Genomic DNA, 26226 nt, shown 5'->3' with positions numbered 1-26226 from the left:
CGCCCCGTATGCTGTGTCCACTGCGCCTAAATTGTAGGAAAAGGTTTCTGTATTGGGGTTTTATTTATTGTTTTTCTGAACACCAAGGGAGGTTTTGTGGGTCTGAGCTTCAAGCTTCTAAAGCCAGTCACTGAATCACTGTATGGTTAAGTTTGAGTTTCTTTCTTCCGTTTTTCCAGTTCTCTGTACCTTTACCCTTAATATACTTACCTTTGTTTGCACCATATTACCTTGTGTTTCCTTCATTTTTATTACATCACACAGGGAGGGAGGGACGCCCTTATTGTAAGCTAAATCCACTGGTGACAGACACAGAAGGGAGCCGAGTCTCATCTTCTGAGAAAAGGGGCTTTCCTTTTCTATCTTTCCCCCTACCATTTCTTGAGTATTTTCTCTCTGAAGCATTACCTTACTCCCCTTGGGGTACCAAGGGAGAGTGTGTGTGTCTTTCCTGAAAGTATGAAAGGGAATGCCCTCCCTTTTTGCAGCGACTTGAGTTCCAGTACCCTACAAGCTCCATGTCGGAGATGGTGAGGGAATATGGTGGAGTTAGTTAAATATGTATGGAATTACAGAAAGACTGAATATGATATGAGGCACATCTGTTACCAAGTGATTCATAGCTCTTGGAACTGGAACTAGGGATCATGAGTGAAGCAAGGCATCGTAGAGTGACAGTTATTAGCCATTTTCTCTATTTTACCACTATGGAGATGTCTTGAACATGAGCTCTGTGGAAGTAACAAGTCTAGATGTTGAGGCCTCACAAGTCCAGAGTGGGTTGGAATGAGCTGTCCATGTTGAGGCAAATTTTGCAAAATATGAATTGTAATGGCCAACAATGAACATGGTGTATTGCTCATGGGTTTTTCCTTATGATACAAGAACCAGTAGGATTGGATCCTATTCTAGAAACTCCAAAATCTTCATAGCATTATCCCAAACCAGTGCCTGGGAGATGTTTCTGTCTGTAAAAACAGGTTTCAGAGTAGCAGCCGTGTTAGTCTGTATTCGCAAAAAGAAAAGGAGTACTTGTGGCATCTTAGAGACTAACAAATTTATTAGAGCATAAGCTTTCGTGAGCTACAGCTCACTTCATCGGATGCATCGAAATGCATCCGATGAAGTGAGCTGTAGCTCACGAAAGCTTATGCTCTAATAAATTTGTTAGTCTCTAAGGTGCCACAAGTACTCCTTTTCTGTCTGTAAACAGAGTCTGAATTAGCTGTCCCTTTATATGGAGAGTTGTGGTAAAGGACTTCAGGAGTCTTGTTTGCATGAACACACCCACCCTGCCTAGGTGCTCAGCATGATGAGATTGCTTGCCCAAATGATCACTTGTGGCTGGTGTTGGATCCCCAGTCTCCTTGTTATTGGGGCAGGAGTAATAAAGGGTTGTTATCCTTGTTATGTAAACTGAGGGCAGCAGAACAGTACCTGTCATACCCTAATGGAGGGACTCACTCTCAACTGAATGGCACTTGCTAGTCAGGACACATGGGCTCCAAAGCCCAATTAGTTGAGGGAGCATGGGTCCCATTAAGGTTCCAGACACTGTTTGACCTGTGTTCACTTGTGTTTTCTCTCCCTCTCCCCAGTATAATAAAAGAGCTAATTCAGACTCAGTTGAGTTTTGTTACATGCTGTAGAGCTGAAATCACTGATACTTTGGGATAGTGTCTCTATTGCAAGAGATTGCCCAGGGTGCACCAGCAGTGAGACTCCCCTACTTACAGCTGAAATCACTGATAGCTGTGTTAAGTGGGGATTCTGAAGACATCTTGGTGAGTGACCAGCTGGGTGGCTGGTGAAGAGGCGTGGCCAGCAGGGTGGCTGGCAGAGCGAGCCAGAGCAGAGTCCCGCAGATAGGTGCAGCAGTTGGGCATTCGGTCAATGAGCGAGTGCCCAAGTAGCGGAGACTGTAAGGAGCCTCCTTACCCCCCTCCCTTTCACCCAGGATGGGAGGTGAACTCTGAGGATGAACTTCTGAATGCTGGGGCTGCACGGACCAAGGACAGCAACTGTGAGTAGGGTGCAGAGAAAGGATGGGCACGTTAAAGGGACTTTTGGGTTGCTGGACTTTAGAACCTGAGGGGAAAAGGACACTGCCCAACTTACTTGGGGCATGGGTCTTTTGCTCATGGTTTATGTTTATGAATCCTAGTTGTGGTGTTTTCCCAAATTAATGCTGAGTTACTTCCCTCCTTTTATTAAAAGTTTTTGCTACACTCAGACTCTGTGCTTGCGAGAGGGGAAGTATTGCCTCTCAGAGGTGCCCAGGGTTAGTGTGTAATTGTCCCCGGTCAATGGGTGGGCCCTTGAGCCAGTTTGGTGTTGTATTGTTGAAAAGGAACCCATAGATATTGAACCTGGCCCTTGTTGCTGCTGCCTCCACCTGGCAGAAGGGTTATATGACTATGTACTTATATGGTACCAATCACGAGTGCCTGTTGTGTGTGTTTCAGAGTAGCAGCCGTGTTAGTCTGTATTCACAAAAAGAAAAGGAGTACTTGTGGCACCTTAGAGACTAACAAATTTATTAGAGCATAAGCTTTCGTGAGCTACAGCTCACTTCATCGGATGCATTTGGTGGAAAAAACAGAGGAGAGATTTATATACACACACACACAGAGAACATGAAACAATGGGTTTATCATACACACTGTAAGGAGAGTGATCACTTAAGATAAGCCATCACCAACAGCAGGGGGGGGAAAGGAGGAAAACCTTTCATGGTGACAAGCAGGTAGGCTAATTCCAGCAGTTAACAAGAATATCAGAGGAACAGTGGGGGGTGGGGTGGGAGGGAGAAATACCATGGGGAAATAGTTTTACTTTGTGTAATGACTCATCCATTCCCAGTCTCTATTCAAGCCTAAATTAATTGTATCCAGTTTGCAAATTAATTCCAATTCAGCAGTCTCTCGTTGGAGTCTGTTTTTGAAGCTTTTTTGTTGAAGTATAGCCACTCTTAGGTCTGTGATCGAGTGACCAGAGAGATTGAAGTGTTCTCCAACTGGTTTTTGAATGTTATAATTCTTGACGTCTGATTTGTGTCCATTCATTCTTTTACGTAGAGACTGTCCAGTTTGGCCAATGTACATGGCAAAGGGGCATTGCTGGCACATGATGGCATATATCACATTGGTAGATGCGCAGGTGAACGAGCCTCTGATAGTGTGGCTGATGTGTGTGTGTGTGTGTGTGTGTGTGTGTTTATCTTTCTTCATGGTCCTTTGATAATGCTGCATGGAAGTCAAGTTTTATAACTTAGTTTATATTGGATAATCTCCCATTGAAGTGTTATTTTTTACATCAGCTAGGTCTCATCTGTTGTCCCTCAGAAAAGAGTAGGAAAGATAATTTCTTACTCTTGTCTGAGGACAGAAAGAATGAATCTACTTGGAACACTGATGCACTGAAGGGCTGCTAAGGGATGCAACTGAGAGCTGACTAAAGAAACAAAGGCCAATATTTTTTTTAAAATGGGTACCTAAAGCTAGGCTATTAAACCTTCATTTACACACCTAAATAACTGGCCTGGCTTTCAAAAATGCTGCATGGTATGCATGGTTGCATCACCTTTTCACGAGCAACTGACTCTCACAAGACCCATGTCATAGTTCTTATTTTGTCCATGTCTGAGATTCTGGGCCAACCGACTCACTTTAAGCTTTAGGTAAGGAGACCAAGGAAGCAACCCAAAAGAGAAGCTGGGACTGATAATAAGGTGCAGAAATAGATTAAGGAAATATAGGTGTTGGTTGGTTGCAATAACCTTCACATTGGGGCTGATGCTGACACCCCTACTTATACTGAGCAGTACCTTTATTTTCTGAGAAGTGCCACTGAAATCAATGGAACTACTTGAGGAATAAAATTGAGAAAGAGTGGCAGAACTGGATGCTTACAGTGTTTGAGTTCATGAGGTAATTTTATTTTATATGCGTAGTGTGTGTACAATTATAGGTGGATATATTCTCTTTGGGTAAATGAAGTTAATTTGGATCTTCAATTAAATGGTGTGGATGGCTTAATACGGTGTTTTGCCTAAGGTGGTAGGCTGTACATTGGTACAGTTTAATTTTTGTACCATGATAATAGTCAGGGTGAAGGTCATGTTTATGGTTCTCATATGGAAAGTCAGACATGATAAAGGGTAGTTTTGTTGAGGGTGCTCAGTAAGGGGATTGCATACATTTTGGTCTGTATTTGTGGTGTACTGTCAATTACGATGAGGTGTGTGGGTAGGTGTAGCTGAGAGATTTCTGATCTGAAATGTGTCCTAGAGACATCTGTGTGCAGGGTTCCCCTGTCCATGTGGGAGGTGTAGTTGTCACGATGTCACTGCCTCTCACGTCTTCTCAGAGATACTCAAGTAGCTTTGTCGGAGCCATGATGCCTGGAAACCGAGGAGGGCAGAGGCAGCGGTCTCAACTGCTCAGAAGACACTGTGGCTCCACATGGATACCTGTAACTACCAGCAAATGCCCTGAGATGTGTGAATCTTGGACCAGCCTCTACTGGCCCTTCCAGAGGGTGCTAATCCTGCCACACCCCGATCCAGTTAACTGAGGAAACCTCCCAGATCTTTTCCTGCTCTCTCCTGGGAGACTCTGGTCCTATGTTTTCCATTGTAAAGTCATGTGGTGAACATGTTATGTGTTTCAGACTTCAGTGTATTTTGCTGGATGTGTGCAGCGATGCAGGGGCAGCAGTCAGGTTGGTGACTGATTCTTAATGATGAATTTCCAGATTTTCACATATTTAGTTGTTCTTAACATGGCAGTGTTTTTTATACAAGTGTTGTTGTTTAAGGAAAATCTACAAACAACTCCACCTCACTGATGGCATTTTTTGGCCTGGTGCCATTTACTGTTTTAGCACCCAACCCATCTGCACTGCTTTCAATTGCAAAGATGGGGAGCAGCCCCAAAAAGGAGGAGCAGAGTAAAAACTAAAGAAAGAAATCAGTGCAGGGAGTTTAAAATGCTTCCCCTCTTCAGCAACCAGAAGCTTTCCTCAGCCACATTTTCACAATCCAGCCTCAAACAACACGCACTGAGGACAACAGCCCCAAGAGTTGTGCATAAATTTGGGGCCGTAATGAGAGTCCCCCTCCCATGATTTCTGAGCCGCTGTAGCTGTGGGGGAAAGCCCTCCAGCAGGCCACATCTTCTGCTGGGCAACTAGCCCTTCCCTTACTCTGTGCTCCCTAAACTGGCTGCCCAAATAACCTGTAATTCCCGTGGTTTTCTGCCACTTGATTTGGGATTGTTTTTCACTCCCTTTTTCTAAGAGACATCATAAAAAAGACTTTAAGCTACTGTAGGTGGCGGGTGGGAGGAATGTCTCGGAAGCCAAGTACCCCGGAGGGGCAAGGAGAAGATCTCTGGGAGTGAAACGGTTCCAGGTGGGTGGGTGGGGTTATCGACTGCCTGGCAAGCCAGCGGCTCCCTTCTGCCCTTTTCATGCATCTCTCCCCACCCCTTTTCCTAGCTCTCCTCCTGCACCGGCAAGGGAGCTGGCGTGGTTGCTTTCCCCCTCATTCTGCAGGCGAGAATCTGAAGCTGGCAGATCTCCGCTTCTTTCCTCCTCGTCCTGCTGCATTTCCCCGCTAGGAGGGATGTAACGAAAGGGCGGCCCGGGTTGGGGAAGGCGGTATTGGGCGGGTAGCTCCTATTAGAGTTAATACGGGAGGGTCAGGGCGAGCAGCTGAAAACTTCAAACCAAACACACTTCGTGCTGCCCTGCCCCTCTTCATCCCTCCCCCCCGCCCCCTCCTTGGAAGTTGGAGCTGCGCCGCCTGCATCAGCAGCCGGGCTGGCAGGAGAAGCAGCCGCCGCCGCCGCCGGAAAGTTGCTCCCCCCGCTGTGCTCCCAGCCCGCTCTGCCCCCGCCATGGGCTTTGACCTGGATCGCTTTGCCGAGCCCGTCGACCCGGATCTCAAGTGCCAACTCTGCAGCAAGGTGCTGGAGGAGCCGCTGTCCACGCCGTGCGGGCACGTCTTCTGCGCCGGCTGCCTGCTGCCCTGGGCGGTGCAGCGGCGCCTGTGCCCCCTGCAGTGCCAGCCCATCTCGGCCAAGGAGCTGCACCGGGTGCTGCCGCTCAGGAGCCTCATCCAGAAGCTGGAGATCAAGTGCGACTACAGCCCGCGGGGCTGCGGCCGGACCGTGCGGCTCCAGCAGCTGGCCGCCCACGTCGAGATGTGCGACTACAGCCCGGCGCGGTGCCGCCACAGGGGCTGCCCGGAGGTGCTCAGCCTGAAGGACGTGGACGCGCACATGCGGGAGAGCTGCGAGCACCGCCCGGCCGGCATCTGCCCGCGGGGCTGCGGCTTGGTGCTGCTGCAGCGGGAGCGGGCGGGGGGCGCGCCGCCGGGCGGGGGGCCCTGCTGCGTGCGGGCGCTGCGCAGCCACAGCGGCAGCCTGCAAGGCCAAAGGGCCAGCCTGGAGCGGGAGCTGAAGCGACAGGCCCTGAAGTGGAGCAAGAGGGAGAAGTCGCTGCTGGCTCAGCTCGCGGCGCTGCAGAGCGAGGTGCAGCTCACGGCGCTCAGGTGCCAGGTGAAGTTCAACCAGTACATGAGCCACATCAGCAGCATCCCCAAGAAGCGGGCGGGCAGCCACCCCTGCAAGGTGAGTGAGGGAGTGGACGGGCTGGGGGCGGCAGGAGCCCAGCCTGGCGGGCTCTGAGGTGAGCAGCCCGCTGTTGGGTGCGCTGTCTTGACACTGTGATCTCATCTGTGCCAAGGCTGCTCCTTGGATGGTGCCTAGCAGACAGGGACGCTGGAACCGTTTGTATAGTGGGGGTGCCGAGAGCCATTGAACCAAACTGTAAACCCTGTATGCGATGGGAACCACTTCAAGCCCGGGGGTGCGGGAGCACCTCTAGTTCCAGCACCTATGCTAGCAGATCATGGGCGATGCTGCCCCGGACCCTATCAACTTGAGGCCAGATTCTCTGCAAGCCAAACTCTGCTACAGTCAGCGAGCCTACCCCAGCAGAGACTGCACCCTTTGTGGTATTTATTCCATAACTACTTGTGTGGTCGCTTTTGGAAAATACAAATCGAGCTGACACACACACTGTAGCCTCTTCCCACCACGCTGCACCTGGACCTCAGATTGCACTTTCAGCCCCCGTGGTTTGGTGAGGTCCCCTAGAGAACCCCCAAAAGCAGAGAGGCAGTCGGTTAACACATGGCAGGTTAGTGCCGCCCTCGGCAACCTAAAACCTAGTTCTCTCGCTGTGCTGATGCTTGAAAAGTACGGAAACAGTTACATTGATGTAAATCAAACTTTTACATCTCATTCCCCCATTCATTCAGCCTGGAAAACTCGTCATCTTTCAAGAGCTGTGAAAGCAGTTTTAGCAAATTCTTTCTGGTGCTCTCATTTTCTTTAAAACGCAGTCATAAATTACACTAGTCTTTTTAGGTTACATGTTTCATGTCTCCTTTTGTAGTTTAAGAATCTGGTGGCTCTAAGGGTTGCACACCAGCAGCCTTTGGTAGTCCCCTCAATTTGGATGAGGATCTCATGTCAGGTTTGTCTGGAGTGAGAGGAAAACGCAAGTGAGAGGAAAGGGCTTCCACTTGGCTGACAATAAACAAATTTGAATGCAAATCTTCAGGAGCAGGGTGTCCAGATCAGACCACAATTCATCCAGCTTGGTGTGACCTTATTAATGATGGTACTGTGTTTTCTTTAGATGGGGTTCCAGTTTCAGATAGATACAGAGCTAACAGATATTTTTCCTTATAATTACAGTATGAAGAAGTAGCTTGGGAAACAGTTTGTTGTTTAAAATCATTAGAATAGTTTTTAGTTTAGGAACAGTTCTGCAGGGACACAGCAATGTCTTTCGTTTCGGAGAAGGGCATAATGATTGTCAATTTTGATAACAGAGTCCAGCACTGCTGCTTCAGCCCTTTGCCAAGTCAGATGGCATTGCTTAGATATTGAATTGTCTGCTTTTGTTCGAATAAACAGACACATTTTACTGGCGAGGTGGCTTAACATGCTAAAGGGTTTGTTCTATAAAGCTTTAATTCGTGTCTGAAGGACTGCTGTGCAGAGTCTTAACATTTGTTGGTTGCAACCATGGTGAGAAGTGATTTAATGGAATTTAAGCGCCACTCAAGAGACTTTTCTTCCAAAATCTTTATTGACTCTTTGGAAGCAAAATCAAGAGGAAAAGATTTGCGTAGCCTGGCAGGCTTCTGAACTAGTATAATGTGTTGAACTTCAAACTGCTATAAAAGAGACTCACGTTGGGGCACTGATTCAAGTTCTCAGAATTTTTATGTCCAGGATTAAGATGATAAATTCAAGGCTTATTGGAAATAAAATACTTAGTGTTAGGAACTTGAATACTTAATCTTTTTCTTGTTTTTTTTGCAACTTCCTCCTGGTGGCTAATTCATGGGGTTGGGGTGTTGGCTTTAGAAGATATATCTATATCATATATCTGCTTCACCTCTGGGAAAATATGATGAGGTGGAATGAAGAGAGCCAGCAATGATTGCAGTGAAGTGCAGAGTACACAAGAAAAATAGTCATATGTGGGGAGGAGGTGAGAGAGAACTGGATTTTAAAAAGGACATTTTAAAAGGAGTTGGCACATTGACATGAAGGCAGTCATCTTGTGTAATGCTTCAATAGCTATCATTTCTTGTCACTACCAGCAGATGCTGCTGTATGTACTGCCTCAGAGAAATCTGTTACAGAAGACAAGAAAAATGAATGAAACCCTCATTTCGAAGAAAAACTATCTATAAAGTAAAAAATGTTCCTCATTAATTTAAAATTATGCTGTAATATAAAACTTCACTGCCACAGTTAATAAAAATATTAATGTTTTTAATAAAAAAATATGTTTGGATATCAGAGTGCCTAAACAGTCATTATTATATTTTGAATATTTAAAAATGCTTAAATTTACCAGTGTATAGAGAATGAAAAAACACAAACTTACTTTACTTGGTACAGGCTGAATAAAAATTTTCTGTAGGGATTATGTCCCCTGAAATATAACTACTCTTATATGTGAAAATTCAAAATAAATTAAATTACTATGCTAAAGAAAGGCCTGTGGTAATGTTTTTTATTTTCTTTGTATGGTTTAGAAAATTATTTAACCATTTTTACCTAAGGAAGTAGGTCTTTTTTCATATTTTTATTATTTTTTAACTTTGGTTTCGTCACTATTTTTGATTGTGTAACTTATAAAATCACAGCTAGGATTGTTGTGTGTTTTGTTTTCTAGCTTATTTGATTTACTTTGCTGTGAAGAAAAAAATAAGAGAAAAAAGTTTTTTTTTCCTCCCCCCTTGAATTACTGTGGAATCTGTATAGAACTAGCTTTTGGAACTGGAAATGGTAAGAGACAGAGATGTGGGTGAAATCCTGGCTCCATTGAAATCAATGACAAAACTCCCATTGACTTCACTAAGGCAGGATTTCACCTCATAAGCTTAATATCTTATATAATTAGTATATACAGGGATTTGGTTTAAAGGTACACAAACATTTGGGCCTTATTTCAAGAGGTGCTGAGCACGGCCCGATCCACTAACTTAAAAGTTTTGTGTGCTCAGCACCTATGAAAATCAAGTCCTTGTGCTCTTCAAAGTACCTATTACAATTCAGTGGTATTTGTTTTTTCTATCATGTAAACTCCTGTGTAATTTATAAGTGTGTAGCACCATTTTTAATCAGTTTCCATTCAGCCTGTTTGTCTTGCATTTTTCACAATGAAAAGCTATAGCACGTTGATGCATTCCCTTGAAGTAATCCTTTTCATGTAACATTTTAAAATTAGTGTTTCACCCCTTTCTTCTTAGGGAGGAGAACCTAAGCCATTAACCATCATGCTACAAAAAGAAAATGATACTTTGGGATTCAATATTGTAGGAGGACGACCCAATCAGGTAACCACCAAAGTAAATATAGCTTTTCCTTTTTTAAAAGTACATAGATACTTTTCTATTATCATGTTTCTATTATTAGTAATAAAAACAAATAGCTGGGGCCAGCTTCTACTTTCAGTCACACCATGGATCTGTACTAGTTGAAAATGGGTACAGAATTTGGCCTGCAGATTTAAGATCTGTGTTTTTAAAATCATTAGATTTGCTATTTTTAGAACCCAGTCCTCTGAGGTGTAGAGTACCCTCAACTCTAAGGATAGGGTCCATAATACTTTTAGAACAAACCCGGAAGCTGTCTGCAGTCTGAATTCATGCAATTCATCTGTACTTATGCAAGTTACCCAGTTGAAATCAGTGGGACTATTCAAATGAGTAAATGCTGCAGAATCAAGGCCCTCTAATTCTGTGGAAAAAATACTTGATTATTTTCATTAAAGGGAAAGATCAAAATATTATTCTGTAGCTGCACTACCTGCATCTTAGTCTTAAACAACTGTTTTGCTAGTGCATGCATTCATATATATATATATAATTATAAGTTTGAATTGAATTTTCCACCTATCTTGTATCTTAAGTCAGTCTGCTAGTAGTAATAACTAGCTTAGATTTGGAAAGACATTTTTAAAAAAAATCCTAGAATATTAATACCTGTTTTCTTTCTTTGTCCTTATAATAGCATGAATCAAGTATATAATAATGTATTAAATAGTAAAAAAAAAAAACTTGCTAAACTGAAAAATTGATAGTTAATTAAAAATGTTTCATAGTGTTTAGTTAATTACTACGTACTAATCAGAATTTTTCTTTTTGAAGTTGAAAAGCTGTAACCTGCTGCTGCTCTTTTAGCAAAAAAAATATTGGGGGCAGGGAGTTTGTATGCTTGGTTTGCTTGTCTTCTCCTTCTTTTCTGAAGCTATACTTAGTGGTGCCAAGGAGTCTGTTCCCATTAGCACCAAAGCCTAAGAAGTACAGGGCCTATTCTTCATATTTACCCACAAGACCTAGCAGTGAAATTCTGCAGATCTGCAGGTGTCGTGTGCATTTTATAAAGAGTTCCAAAGTATGAGCTTGTAAGATTTCTTAAGGGAAATGATGAAAGTCCAGGACTCTAGAAGACATGCATATTATAATACTTACATTGCAGTGTATAACACCTTTTCATAATCCTGGTAAATGAAGTCAGTAAAATCTTTATTTTGGATTGCAATGTGACTTCTACAATTTAGGGTTGTGGAAGAACTTGGATTTTTGCAGGAAGAAAGCAACTCGTTTGTTTGGTTTCCTGGGTTTTCTTGGGATTTCATTTTTTGAACTTCCAGATCACTGAAATATTCATGTGCATGTAACATATATTGAAAATATTTTAATAGTAGAATATTGAGGCTCTAGTTTCAATCTGAGAATGAAACCTTATATTTTTCTAGAAAGTTCAAAGGGAAGTGATGAAAACAATAAATTATTATGCCTATTAAGAAAAAATAAGGAAGTTATAGCACTGTCTGTAATGGAGAGGTCATTGCTGATTGGGGAGAAGGATGTAGTGTTTGTGCAGAAGTAACTGCAATTGGTTGTAGAAGAGATGGAAGTTGGTGGAATTGTTAGGTGGAAACTTCTAGAAAGTGGACAGGACATCATATAACTTGGGTATGTATAAAGCTGGCTACTTCATATTGCTTTTCAGTCTTCAGTGTTGAACTTAGTTTTTTCACCTCTCATTCTAACTATAGTATATGTGAATACTACAAATAGGTGATTAGTGTTAGTGGCTACCAAATATCAGGGTAAGACAGAACTGACCCAACATGCCTGACACTGAAGAAAATAGTGGGAAATCGGGATTGAATGGACTACAGTAATTAAAATAGATCAGCGTTTCCCAACCAGTGTGCATGGCATAAACGGCTGTGCCACAGAATTTTGGAAAGTCACTTGTGTGGAGAAAAAAAATGTCTCATTTATTTTAATTTGTGTCATAACCCAATTGCATTTTGTGCTGTTGCTCTTTGGATGTACGCATGTGAGACAGACATTACTCATGCTATGCTCAAATGACCTTGCTTTGCTGTTTGCGTGGTATTACATGGTAGCTGTGTTTTCTTATCAGCCGTTAAGTAACAGTGCTGAATTTTGATTTGAATACTTGAAAATGGACAAATATTTGAAGAAAAGAGAATCTAACGCCTCTACATGAAGCTGAACATGAACAAAGAAAAGTCGAAGTGGTGAGCCAATGCTACAGTAAGAGTTATTTGCAATTTGGATTTTCGTTTACAGGTGAACCATCTTGCTCTCTTTGACGGTGTCTTGTGTGCGGGGAGAAACTCTCAAGCCATGCAGTCTTGCCAAGTAATGACACCTTACAAGCAAACATCCATCCCTTGTCAACAAGGGAAAATACTTTTTTGAGCATTTGAAGGATCCAACTGAAAAACAAGTGCAAATGATGAAAGACTGTAGCAGTTTCTGATGAACCACTGGAAGCAAGCTACTTCGCTTGTAGCGAAGGTGAAAAAGCCATTATGCAGTTGCAGAAACACTCATTTTATCAGCATGCAAAGAAATGGGGAGAGTAATGTTAGGTGCAAATGCAGTCAATGAAATCGCAAAAGTACCCCTTTCAAATAATATGATAAGTTGCCATGTTGATGATCTCAGCTGACATTGAGACTGTGCTCTGAGAAAAATCAGATCAAGTGGACGATTTGCATTGCAGCTTGCTGACTCAACAGATATCAGTAGTCACAATGAACTCTTGGCTAATGTCAGGTATGTTGATGGCGATAGTATAAAAGAAAATTTTTTATTTTGCAGACAACTGCCAGGTCACACAACCGGAGAGGAAATCTTCAGGGTGACAATGATCTGCCTTGAGGAGGGAGAATTGCACTGGAAAAATTGTCTTAGTGTTTGCACAGAAGGAACTGCCTCCATGACTGGAAAAGAGAAGAGGTTTGTAAGCAAGGTCAAAGAACAAAACCTAGATGTGCTGGTGACCAACTGTTTCCTGCACCGTGAAGCTGCTGTGGCCAAAAAACTGCCAGAAAAACTTTCCTCAGTGTTAGATGGAGGAGTAAAGATAGTGAACTTAATAAAATCACAGTCCTTAAAATGTTGCCTTTTCTCATTGTCGTGTGAGGAAATGGGAGCAGAACACCAGAATTTACTTTTTCACATAGAAATACACTGGCTTTTCCATGGAAAAGTTCTCTCATGTTTGTATGAGAGGAGTTAAAAATTAGCTTTGGAGGAATCCACAAACATGGACCTAATCGCTGATGTGGCATGATGTGCAAAACTTGCCTACTTGGCTGATATATTCCACCACCTCAATGAACTGAACAGAAAATGCAAGGTAGAAATGAGAATCTTGTCTCCTGCATGGATAAACTGCATGAGTTTAGATCTAAGTTAGCCCTCTGATGTGGAAAAAGTAGCAAAAGGCACAATAGAAATGTTCACCCTGGAAAGCACGTCAGATCCCACTGGCGGTATTTTGGTCAATGCCTTTTCTGAGCATTTGAAAAGTCTGGAAGAAAAATTCAGCCTATATTTTCCTTCAACCTAAATAGAAGATTTCAACTGGGTCTGGGACCCTTGAATTTCCTCTGCAATGGAAAGTGCTAAGAATCTTACAATAATGACTCAAGAGCAACTTGATGAATTAAGGATGGACCACTCTTAAAATTAAATTTTGTGGTTGACATTGGCAGACAAATACATTGTAATCTCCATTTTGTTGCCATTTTTAGCAGCGTACCTGTGCAAGTTCAGTTTTTTCAAGCCTGAATTACATAAAAAAACAAGCAAAGAGCATATGAGACCAGTGGAGCAAGAGCTCCAAGTTGCATTGTCAACATTTCCTGCAAGGATTAAGTGATTCTGCATATCAAGGCTAGCTCAAATTTCCAATGAAAAGTAAGTTTTGTTATAATGATTTTTGCGTGGGGCTGTGGTGCACCACAGAAATCTTTTATTGAAGTAAGTGTACCTTAGACTGGAAAAGGTTGGGAAACACTGAACTAATACAATTATCTAATATAAAAATGTAAACATTGTGTCAAGAATTGTTGAGTAACCAGATAGAAAGAATCTGTGCTCATCTTAAAGTGCAGGAAATTGGTTTTTTCAGGTTATTCAAGGAAAATGTGCATTGCATGAAACTTGGTTAATGAAGTGAAACAGCTGATTGGTCCTGCAAGCAACAGATTTTTGAGGACAAAATTATGTTCTACTTTCAGAATTGCAAGCTTTTCTTTTTGGATAACGTGCCTTTCTGTGTCTGAGGGATAAATATACTTACATTTTGTGTGTTGTGTTTCATAAAACATTTGAAAGTTTTCACTGTTTTTTTTTTCTTCCTCCCCTCACCTGAAAAAACAAAACCAAACCCATAACAACCTTGTTATGATTTAACTTAGCAGGAAGGAAGTTATTTCAGAGGGCTATGTGGTATGTTTTTTTTAAAGGAGATGATGGTATCCTAATAAGACTCTATAAGTGAGATCTTCAGTCCTGCTCTGGACTTTTCAGACTGAAGGCTTCTGGTTCTGGTGGTGGGAGAATTCTTTGGTTGCCAGCACTGTGGAGACAACCTCAGGCTGTCCTCCATGGACCCCATCACAAGCCGCCATAGGGATATACTGGGGACAACAGGAGTGTATCGAGACTGGGTTTCTGGGCAGCCCTGCAGCTCTTGGGCAGCCCAAGGAGGCTGTGGTAAATTAGGACTCCAGGACTGGCTAAATTATGCCTGGGGGAAGGGTGTGTGTGTGTGTGTGTGTGTGTGTGTGTGTGTGTGTGTCCAGCCAGCCTGAGAGCATCCCAGGATTGGGAGGGCATAAAGGTAGCTTAAAGCCATTTTAGCCCCCTCCTGCCATCTTGGACTGCGAGTTCTGTGCTTTCCCTTTAGAAATCAAGCACAAACTCTCACCCCATGAATGCTGAATCCAGGTGGCAAAGACTGCCAAAGGATGCTGTATGTCACGTATCTGTATTGTCTATTTAGGCTGGACCAGGTTAATCCCCTTAGGCCTGGTCTACAGTTGGGGGGGTGGAGGGATCGATCTAAGATACGCAACTTCAGCTACGAGAATAGCGTAGCTGAAGTCAACGTATCTTAGATCGACTTAGAATCACTTACTTCACATCCTTGCGGCACGGGATCGACAGTGGCTGCTCCTCCATCGACTCTGCTTCCGCCTCTCGCTGTGGTGGAGTTCCGGAGTCGACGGCAGAGTGATCGGGGATCGATTTATCATATCTACACTAGACGTGATAAATCGATCCCCAATAGATCGATCACTACCCGCCGATCCGGCGGGTAGTGTAGACATGGCCTTACTCTCATCAGGTAGTACCTTACTTTATAAAAAGTCAATGGGGCCCCTCATTGAGTAAGGTGTAATTTTATAGGAGTAAAAGTATCACAATGTAATCCGTTGTAGTCTAAGAAAAGTTATATTTCTCATATCTGATATGGACACTCAGTAGAAATCTGTTTGTTTAACTTAGAACACTTTTGAACCTGTTCAATTTTGGATCTCTTTTAGGATGTGAGGCATGAAAAATTGAGGGGGTAGACAGCAGTTGTTGATTTACCAGCACTTAATTTAGAGCAATATTGTCAACTTGAAATCTAGTTGGAAGGCAAGCTCTTCAGGACAGTTACTGTATATTTGTACAGCACCTAGCACAGTGGAGTGGAATCTTGATTGTGGTTTTGCTGTGAGAAGCACCCACGCAAAGGACCCAATCCTGCGAACTCTTATACATGAATAGTCCCATTGGTCAGGGCATAACTGACAACATACAAAGTGCTGTAAAATGTACACAAAAAAACAAACTGGGAAAATAATCTCTTTCAGACATAGATAGTTTTGTTGTTGTTTGTAACGTTAAATAATACGGCTGTCAAACGATTAAAAAAATTATCACAATTATTCTTTTAGTCGCGTGATTATTCTCACTGTTAAACAATAATAGAATACCATTTATTTAAATATTTTTGATGTTTTCTATATTTTCAAATATATTTTTTCAATTACAACACAGAATACAAAGTGTACAGTGCTCACTTTTTATTTTTGATTACAAATATTTGCACTGTAAAAAAACAAAAGAAATAGTATTTTTCAGTTCACCTAATACAAGTACTGTAGCGTAATCTCTTTATCATGAAAGTTGAACTTACAAATGTAGAATTATGTACAAAAAAACTGCATTCAAAATTAAAACAATATAAAATTTTAGAGCCTGCAAGTCCACTCAGTTCTATTTCTTGTTCAGCCAATCGTTCAGACAAGAAGTTTGTTTACATTTGCAGGAGATAATGCTGCCCGCATCTTGTTAACAATGTCACTTGAAAGTGAGAACAGGCATTCTCATGGCACTGTTGTAGCCTGCGTTGCAAGGTATTTACGTGCCAGATTTGCTAAAGATTCATACAATAACTCCTCACTTAAAGTCATACCAGTTAACATAGTTTTGTTGTTACGTTGCTGATCAATTAGGGAACATGCTCATTTAAAGTTGCGCAATGCTCCTTTATAACATTGTTTGGCAGCATGGACCCGGCAGCCCCCCATCAGCTCCCTGCTTCCCTAAGTGCTCTGTGCGGCAGCCACCCAGTAGGCTATCAATTGCCAGGCAGTTCAGCTGTCCCTCCCCCCACTCCCATGTGCTGCTCCTGCCCTCTGCCTTGGAGCTGCTCCCGGGAGCCTCCTGCTTGCTGTGCAGAGGTGGGGGGAAGAGGGGTACGAATGTCAGGTGTCCCCCCTCGCTCCTGCCCCCCACTTCTATACCTTATCTCCACGGGGACAACACCACCACAGGGCTCAGGATGGTGGGAGCTTGCTGGCAGCAGCTGCTGGCTCAATTTGCGAATCTATTTAAAAAGGCAGTGTATTTAGAGTGGCGTCAGCGTACTTAAAGGGCCAATACACATGTCTCTCTCACATACAGGGTGTGTGTCTCTTTCTCTCTCTGCCATGCTGTCTCCCCTCCCTCCATTTGTGCTGCTTCTAGAGGCTACATTAACAACCTTGATGGCTCAGCCCAGTGCTAGTTCATCATTTAGCAGTAAGGCATTCCCTAGGAAATATCCCACCCTCTTTCACTCTCAGACTTCACCACCTCAACCAAGCTTCACAATCATCATTGCTGTGTGCAGTATTAAATTGTTTGTTTAAAACTTATAGTGTGTGTGTGTGTGTGTGTGTGTGTGTGTGTGTGTGTGTGTGTGTATATATATATATATATATATATATATATATATATATATATATATATATATATATATATATATATAAAATACACTTTTGTCTGGCCATTTTTTTTTCCTGGAACCTAACTGCCCCCCCTTCCCCATTTACATTAATTCTTATGGGGAAATTGGATTCGCTTAACGTCGTTTCGCTTAAAGTAGCATTTTTCAGGAACATAACTACAACATTAAGCGAGGAGTTACTGTATGTCCCTTCATGCTTCAATCACCATTCCAGAGGACATGCTTCCATACTGATTCTGATTCTGCTCGATAACAATCCAAAGTAGTGCGGACCGACATATGTTCATTTTCATTATGTGAGTCAGATTCCACCAGCAGAAGGTTGATTTTCTTTTTTGGTGGTTCGGATTCTGTAGTTTCTGCATAAGAGTTTTGCTCTTTTAAGACTTCTGAAAGCATGCTCCACACCTCATCCCTCTCAGATTTTGGAAGGCACTCCAGATTCTTAATCCTTGGGTCGAGTGCTGAAGCTATTTTTAGAAATCTCACATTGGTATCTTCTTTGTGTTTTGTCAAATCTGCGGTGAAAGTTTTCTTAAAACAAACAACATGTGCTGGGTCATCATCCGAGACTGCTATAACATGAAATATATGGCATAATGTGGGTAAAACAGAGCAGGGGACAAAATTCTCCCCCAAGGAGTTCAGTCACAAATTTAATTAATGCATTTTTTTAACACGAATCATCAGCATGGAAGCATGTCCTCTGGAATGGTGGCTGAAGCATGAAGGAGCATATGAATGTTTAGCATAGCTGACACATAAATACCTTGCATTGTCGGCTACAAAAGTGCCATGCAAATGCCTATTCTCACTTTCTGGTGACCTTGTAAATAAGAAGAGGGCAGCATTATCTCCGGTAAATGTAAACAAACTTGTTTGTCTTTGTGATTGGCTGAACAAGAAGTAGGACTGAGTGGACTTGTAGGCTCTGAAGTCTTGCATTGTTTTGTTTTTGAGTGCAATTATGTAACAAAAAACAATCTACATTTGTAAGTTGCACTTTCATGACAAAGAGATTGCACTACAGTACTGGTATGAGGTGAATTGAAAAATACTCTTTCTTTTGTTTATCATTTTTACAGTGCAAATATTTGTAATAAAAATAATGTACACTTTGATTTCAATTACAACACAGAATACAGTATATATGCAAATGTAGAAAAACATTCAAAATACCTTTAATAAATTTCAATTGGTATTCTATTGTTTAACAGTGATTAAAACTGTGATTAATCGCAATTAATTTTTTTGAGTTAATTGCGTGAGTTAACTGAGATTAATTGACAGCCCTATTAAATAAATAAGCTCAAATAGAAAAGTGATTTCTAAATTGACTGTGCCTCTTTAACTTCATTATATAAATCAGTAATTTATTAAAACTTATTTTAAGTCAAATGTTGGAAGTTTGGCATGCAGAGTTGGACTGGCACTACACCATATGTTTAAAAAAATAACTTTAATGTGATCAGAGCTGTCTATTGTATTATTCCAAATGTGGTAAATAACTTCTTAGCTGTAAATTTGAACTTAAGTGAGTTTCACTTGGACATGTGTAAAGATCAACTTGAAAAAGGTTCTCCTTATCATATCTTTATAGATTTCACAGTTGAGCGAGTTCTCAGTCTCCCATGTAAATAGGATTTATGAGGTTAACCAACTTCAGTAGAATCCCGTCACTACTATATGTCACTAAATAGTGCTGCTTTATTTTCTAAGGAAAAAATATATACAAACAGCAGTGTTTAAAGAATGACTTTTCTTCCTGAGACAAACACCTGTGCTTCCTCCTTTTTTCTTTAATACGTGATCTTCTTTATATACATTAGTCACATCTGCTAGAAGTGTGAGATTCACTTTAAATATTTTATCTAGGATCTGATTACTATTGCACCTTGTGTTTTCTGTAGACTAAACTAACCTAATAGATTAATTTGTCAAAAATGCTGGAATCGTTTATTAATGCTGTCATTTTGATTAACACCTATTGTCTCTTAAGTTAAAAATCCCAAGTAGCTAAATCCCTAGATTAAAAAAAGAGAGCTCAATTTTTCGGATGGATTTGCATTTTGCATTGCTGAATATAGCACTGTCTCTTTTCTTGTACTAATATGGCTGTCTTTTATTTTTCAACTTCAATATTGCCCGGTACAGAACAATCAGGAGGATTCTTCACCTGAAGGAATTTATGTGTCAAAAATCTTGGAAGATGGACCTGCTGACAAGACAGAAGGCCTGCAAATTCATGACAAGATAATTGAGGTAAGAGTGAGAACAACACATTGATGTAATACTGGCAGACTTACTGACCGTTGATTTGATATTTTAACAATGAATATGTTGTAATTTTCCTTCAGTAGTGTGTGCTAGCAGAATTCTTGTAAACTGAAGTGATCAAATGTTTATCAGATGTGTATTTACATCATGGATTTCTTGAACAGTTGAGTATATAAAAGTGTTGGTATAAGGATTGTTTACTTTTTCAATTTAAAGCTGTAGAAACTGACCAGGAAACCAGGAGTGGTATTCTGTTTTTCTTTATGATGGCTGAAGAGGAGGGTCAAATGGTTCTCCATAAATTCATCATTTTTATGTGAAATTGTTTTTGTCCTGAACAAGTGATGTAGCTGTTGTGCACCTGAAATGCTTCAAAGAAGCTGTATTGATAAATGATGTTCTGGGACTCTTTGAACAGTTAGGGAAGCTGCTCTTCTTTTTGATCAGTTAGTTGAATGCATGTTGTTTACCTATACCAATACAATTATTTTCCAATCACGTAATATTCAATTACAGCCATATTAAAGTCTGTTCCCATATAATTATTTTCTTTTACTAAACAGAATTGAAAAGAGTTTGACTTAAAAACTAAAACAAAAAAACTCTACCTAAACTCTTAAGAAAATGTTTTGTTTTTGTCTACCTCGTCTATGATTTGTAAACATGGTTAACATTAAAAGATGCAGCAATATGAGTGGAAAAAGTTATTTTGCTTACTTAGTGAAATGAGTTCCTTGCTGTGTCATGACAGTGGAATTTTAGGTCACAGCTGTAGTACAGCTGTGCCCTTTAATCACCACACTTAACTGTAACTATAGTATGTTTGCTGCTGGTGCCACACTTTGACCTTGGTTTCAGTGATGGTGCAGAAGCATTGTTTTAACTTGAGAATTGAACAGCATTCCAAAACAAGACAAATAAAACAAATAGATCAATAAATTGTTATGAAGGGTAGCTAGCATCTGGCACCATTTCCTTATTAAGGAGTTGACACCTGAAGTGTTTTAGTGCTGTTTGAATACTGGCATTGCTTTCATTGTAGGGAGCCTAGAGCATTTTGCCAAACAGGATTTTTTTCGTTTGTTTTTGTTTTGGAAAAAGGGAGCGAGCACATGTGCTTCCACTGGCTGAACTATATATACACTTGTTTAGCAGGGAACAGAGTTGGCTGTAATTTTGCTGAACTTGCAATGTGCCCTTTATCTACACAGAGCTCTTGTATCAGAATTTTCTAGCAGCAGCATTATAGCTCGGAAAACAAATTTATTTTCCTCTGATCTTATCGTAGCACACTTCATGTATTGTTTGATAAAGACTGTGCTGCCATAAGGTTTGATACATTTACTCAAACTTTTATTCTTCATTTCACTATTTTTTCAAAGTATTTTTGTTTTTAATGAAAAAGGTGAAACTTTTTTTACATGGAGGAAAGGGTGCACAAACAAAAATTAATTAAGCTATAAGAGCTCTTCCCTTTCTGTCTGAAGTTACATTTTAGAGAATTTGAGCTATATAAGGAATATGAATGCTGGTATTTAAAGTGTCAGGAGAGCTTAAGTTCCATATGAAAATGTCCTACATAAAAATTATTAAATAGAAAATTAACTCCTGCTCTGCTGTTTAATAATTTTATGCTACATGGCTGCAGGTTGATCTTTTGACACCATGTGCTAGCCCATCTTTTACTGTGATACTCTATAGCTTCTTAGTTTTTATTATGGCTTTTTTGTTGTTTGGGAAGGATTTCAAGAAAATCTAGGGAGGAACTACAGAACAGCTAAACATTTTATTAAAAACATTAGTGCTGCAGCATTTAATCAAAATGAGGAGAAAAAAATCAACTTCAGCCTTTCTAAGTAAAATCTGAATTAGTAACTACCTCTGAAATGCTATGACTTTGCCAGTATAAACATCTGGAGTGAAAAGGCTGAAATTTACCTTGGCAATACATGAATATCAATATCTTCTCACACCAGAATGCTCTGGAAGTCTGTACTACTGCTGTCTTGTTTAAAGGATCAACATGAATGTTTTCACTGTGAGGAAATGAGTCAGACTGTGTATTTGTTATCAGGAATGTTGGCAAATATTCAGAATGAGAGACAATTTTGCTGAGGAGAAAACCGGAACCAGATCTCCTTATTTTTGGTTATTCTGCAGCCGTTCAGAGATCAGACCAAATGTGTGATATATGTGTGTGTTTAAAGGAGATCATTTTGCAGCAATCAAGTGCAGAAATAATTGATGTTGTTTTGGGAATTTGTAATGATTTCAATTAATTGTTTGTTTGGCTTTGTGGTGCCCATTATAGTCTTTTAGCAGCGTGTAGCTAATGGGATAATGGACAGAACTATCCCATTAAATTGGAAGAAAATCAGCATAGGCATAACAGTCTGTTCTCAAGCCCTGTTTCTAAATAAAGAAGGCAATTAGTTTTAGTGCTTTATCAGACATTTAACAAACGTTAACTGCAAATGGTTGACAAGGGTGAGTTTGTGCAAACTTCAGATGACTGCTCCAAGCCTTAACTTAGTGCAATGAATGGATTTCACAGTAATGTGACACTGGCAGCTGAATTGTGAATTAAGTCTAGCAGACTTAATTGTCACTACTCTTCACTACCCATTCTTCACAACCTCGCACAACTACCAGAAAGTTTGCAAATCAATTAGTCTTACTTTACAGGATGCTAAAATATGAGATTTCATTTTTCTGTGAAGATATTCTATGTAAGTGGAAGAAACAGGTCATACAAAGAACTCGAGTTCAGCTCTGGATAGAGAAACTCGCATACTCAGCATGTGGATACTGCAGTCTACATTTTATTGTCTCAAATATTGGGGTTATATGGACTTAAATGTCATTTAGCTTTTCTTATACTTCAGAACTTGCACTAGTTAGCAGACTAAAGCCTTATCTACACTACGGGGGGTAAGTTGACCTAAGTTATGCAACTCCAGCTATGTGAATAGCATAGCTGGAGTCGATGTAGCTAGGTCAACTTACCCCGGTGTCTACACTGCGCTGCATTGATGGGAGACACTCTCCTGTTGACTTCCCTTACTCTTCTTGTTCCAGTGGAGTACAGGAGTCAATGGGAGTGCAATCTCCCATTGATTTAGAGGGTTTTCACTAGATCTGCTAAATCAACCTGCGGTGCATTGATCGCTGCAGCATCGATCCCTGGTAAGGGTAGACATCTCCTAACATACTCGCCCTAGGTAAGTATGAAAAGGGATCCCACCAGGAAAAGTTGAGTGCCAACAGTCTGAATAGTGAAGGCCCAGTGCCATACATGAAAGGGTCATAGTGCGCCAATTTTTGCCACAATACTGTTACTCCTTTGTGGAGGGGTAGTAGACTTCAAGGCCTTGCATGTCAGTTTCCAGTGCTTGCCTTTGCTGATGCTAATAGCCTTCTAAAACAGGGGTGGGCAAACTTTTTGGCGTGAGGACCACATCGGGGTTCCGAAATTGTATGGAGGGCCGGGTAGGGAAGGCTGTGCCTCACCAAACAGCCTGGCCCCTGCCCCCTGACTGCCCCCTTCAGAATCCCCGACCCATCCAACCCTCCCTTCTCCTTGTCCCCTGACCGCCCCCTCCTGGGACCTCCCCCTCTCAGGACCTCCCGACCCTAACCGCCCCCCTGGGACCCCACCCCCATCCAACCCTCCCTGCCCCCTGACTACCCCGACCCCTATCCACACCCCCAGCCCATGAGAGCCCCCCGGGACATTCAACCCCCCCGCTCCTTGTCCCCTAAAGCCCTTTTGGAATGCGGTCCTTCGAACATGGGCGGAGAACTCAGGAGGAGCAAGGACAGCTGCTCCACTGGAGAGAAGTGGCTGTTTCCTGTTCAAAGCGCCACTTCTCTCTGGCGGGCTGCGCGGCCGTCCGGTGCTCCTCCTGAGTCCTCCGCCCGCATTTACTGCGCTCCGCCACCCGCACCTCCCGCCTGCTCCCCTGAGGCTGCAGAAGAGCCTCCCTCCCTGCTCTCCCCTGCCCCCGCAGTGCAGTCTCCCTCTCCACCCCGTGAGGGGGGTGTTCCGGTGCTGAGCTGCCCGAGTGCCAGGCCCTGGGGCCCCCTGTTGTTGGGGGGCCCCGTGCCAGGGCACCCTGTGTTCACTAGCAAATCCTCCCCTGGGCCACATTGCCTGGCTGGAGCCAGCCACGCCGCCAGCTGCCCAGAGTGCTGGTGGCACGGCGAGCTGAGGCTGCAGGGGAGAGGGAGCAACGGGGGGAGAGGCTGGGGCTAGCCTCCCTAGCTGGGAGCTCAAGGGCCAGGCGGGACTGTCCCACGGGCTGGATGTGGCCTGCGCGCCATAGTTTGCCCACTTCTGTTCTAAAACCATGATATGAAAATGACATGATTCTAGACAGTTTCATTGCTGCTCACAGGGTTCAGATGGGCAGTTTGACTGCTGACCTATTTTGTTTATTTTACCCAGCTGCTTTTGTTAAAGCTATGGACGCTAGAACTGGCTCTCTGAAGACTGAGGAAGACATCATTGCCTCAGTTTACAGTCAGTTCATATTTAGAAGGTTTTATTTACAACCATAAGGCCTGTTCTTTTTTCTGAATGGCATGCAATGCTCTCTGGTGTAGAAGCATGGGTGATAAAAAAGACCAATAGGTTTGACCCTGCAGGTATGTGAGATGAGATGTCTTAGTGCTATAAGAGGAGTTACATGAAGAGACAGACTTCAAAATGAAAGTATTCGGATGGAAGTCAAAGTCCTTGATATGGATGACAAAGTTCAGGATGTGCAACTTTGCTGGTTTGGACACACACAAAGGATGAATGAACGGGGGAACCTGGTGAAGATAGCGTGGTGGGGGAATGTCGTAGGAAAGAGACCTGAGCAAAGCCAAGGAAGTGATAGATGGATTTCATCAAAGAAGATGGTAAGCAGGTGGACCCTAGTACCTGCTGGGACAGACGAAGCTAGCAGATGTTTGCACAATGATGGGATAAGTGGAAGAAGGATAGATTAAAATCTACAAAAAATTATATTCTCCTCTTCTTTGGTCCTTACATTCATCCAAAAATTGTGATTGAATTTTTCAAGCCCTGTTGTACTTGGTAGAACTCAAATTATCCTGCATAATGCCATCAAGTTATCAAAATTAAATAACCTAAATTTATCTCTTCACTGCAATGTTATGCATAGAACATATTTCCAAGGTAGAGCTTGTAAATTAGGTTATATCTCTTTTTTCTATTTCCCTCTTTGTTGCTTTCACTTTTTAAAGAGTGCATGCCTGATGAATTTCTAGCACATGTCCACAAAGCCAGTTTCAGTAAAGTTTTAAGGCTTTTACTAGCACAGTGGTTCTCAACCTATTTGTCGTTAGCGGCCCACAATTAGAGTTGCCAGGCTTCCAGTTTTCGATCGGAAGTTCTGGTTGTAAAGGGACCCTGGTGGCTCTGGTCAGCACCACTGACCGGGCCATTAAAAGTCTGGTTGGCAGTCCAGCGGGGCTAAGGCAGGCTCTCTGGTTCCCCGTGGCTCCCAGAAGTGGCTGGCATGCCCAGCTCCTAGGCGCAGGGGTGATGAGGTGAGCTCCACGTGCTGCGCCCGCCCTGAGCGCCGCCTTTGCAGCTCCCATTGGCTCCCCGCAGCCAATGGGAGATGCGGGGGTTGGGCGTGCGGGCATGGAGCTGCCTGGTTGCCCCTGCGCTTAGGGGCCAATCGGACATGGCCGCTGCTTCCGAGAGCTGCGTGGAACCAGGGCAGGCAGGGAGCCTGCCTTAGCCCCGCTGCGCTGCCAACCAGGAGCTGCCTGAGGTAAGCGCCGCCCAGCTGGAGCCTGCACTCCAACCCTTGGCCCCAGGTTGGAATCCCCTCATGAACCCTAACTCCCTCCCAGAGCCCGCACCCCAACCCACTGCCCCAGCCCTGACCCCTCCCACACCCACATGCCCTCCTCGAGCCTGGACTCTGCAATCCCTCCCACACATCAACCCTCTGCCCTAGCCCATAGCCCCCTCCTGCACCCTGAACCCCTCATTTATGGCCCCAATCCAGAGCCTGTGGACCCAATCCAGAGCCCTCACCCTCTTCCATACCGCAATCCCCTGCTCTGGCCCAGTGGAAGTGAGTGAGGGTAGGAAACAGTGAGCAACTGAGGAAGGGAGGATGGAGTGAGTGGGGGGCGGGGCCTTAGAGAAGGAGCAGGGCAGGGGCGGGGCTTTGGGGAAGGGACGGGCAGGGCAAGGGTGTTTGGTTTTATGTGATTAAGAAGTTGCTAACCCTACCCACAATGTGTTACCTGGGCCGCAGTTTGAGAATCATAATGCCTCTCTCAAACCCTCCTACAGACCCGTATGCCCAATGCCCCGGTCTGCCCACAGATCTCTCCACAGAGTGGGGCCAGGAGCATACCCCAGGCATGGGGCTGCAGGACAGCCCCTACCCTCCTACTCCCACCACGTGGCAGCCCTTATCCCCCTGACTGTGCCACGTGGCATCCCCAAGCCTGGACCCTGCTGGGCAGCCCTGAGCCTAGACCTTGCAGCGTGGGGCTGGGCAACAAGGCAGGGCAGCCCTGAGTCCAGACCCCACTGCCTGGGGGTGGGCGGCCCAGCAGCCCCGACCCCGTACTCCGTCATGTGGGACGGGCAGCCAGGGCCCCGGGCATGGGAGGGCTGGGACTCCAGACCCTGCCACACCAGGCAGGGTGGCAGGGCAGCCAGGGCTCTGTACCCACTGCACTTGGTGGTGGGGCAGCC

The 26226-nt window shown here is 43.1% G+C and overlaps 1 protein-coding gene across 5 annotated transcripts in view; it reads left to right on the top strand.

The window, feature by feature from the left end:
* Positions 1–1675: 1675 nt before the first annotated feature.
* Positions 1676–26226, top strand: part of PDZRN4 (PDZ domain containing ring finger 4) — a 372746-nt gene continuing 348195 nt past the window's right edge. Inside the window, exons 1-3 of one of the 5 annotated variants that reach the window (XM_038387825.2) lie at positions 1676–2023; positions 9845–9943; positions 19371–19478. In XM_038387825.2, the coding sequence (XP_038243753.1) occupies positions 1991–2023; positions 9845–9943; positions 19371–19478 (240 nt within the window). In that variant the 5' untranslated portion in view covers positions 1676–1990. Of the gene's footprint in view, positions 2024–5167; positions 6636–9844; positions 9944–19370; positions 19479–26226 lie in introns of those variants that run through there. The other 4 variants (XM_038387827.2, XM_038387823.2, XM_038387821.2 and 1 more) reach the window with 4 other exon arrangements.

Source organism: Dermochelys coriacea, chromosome 1 (assembly GCF_009764565.3).
Source record: "Dermochelys coriacea isolate rDerCor1 chromosome 1, rDerCor1.pri.v4, whole genome shotgun sequence".
NCBI lineage: Eukaryota > Metazoa > Chordata > Testudines > Dermochelyidae > Dermochelys > Dermochelys coriacea.
This window is presented reverse-complemented; position numbering and strand designations above follow the sequence as displayed.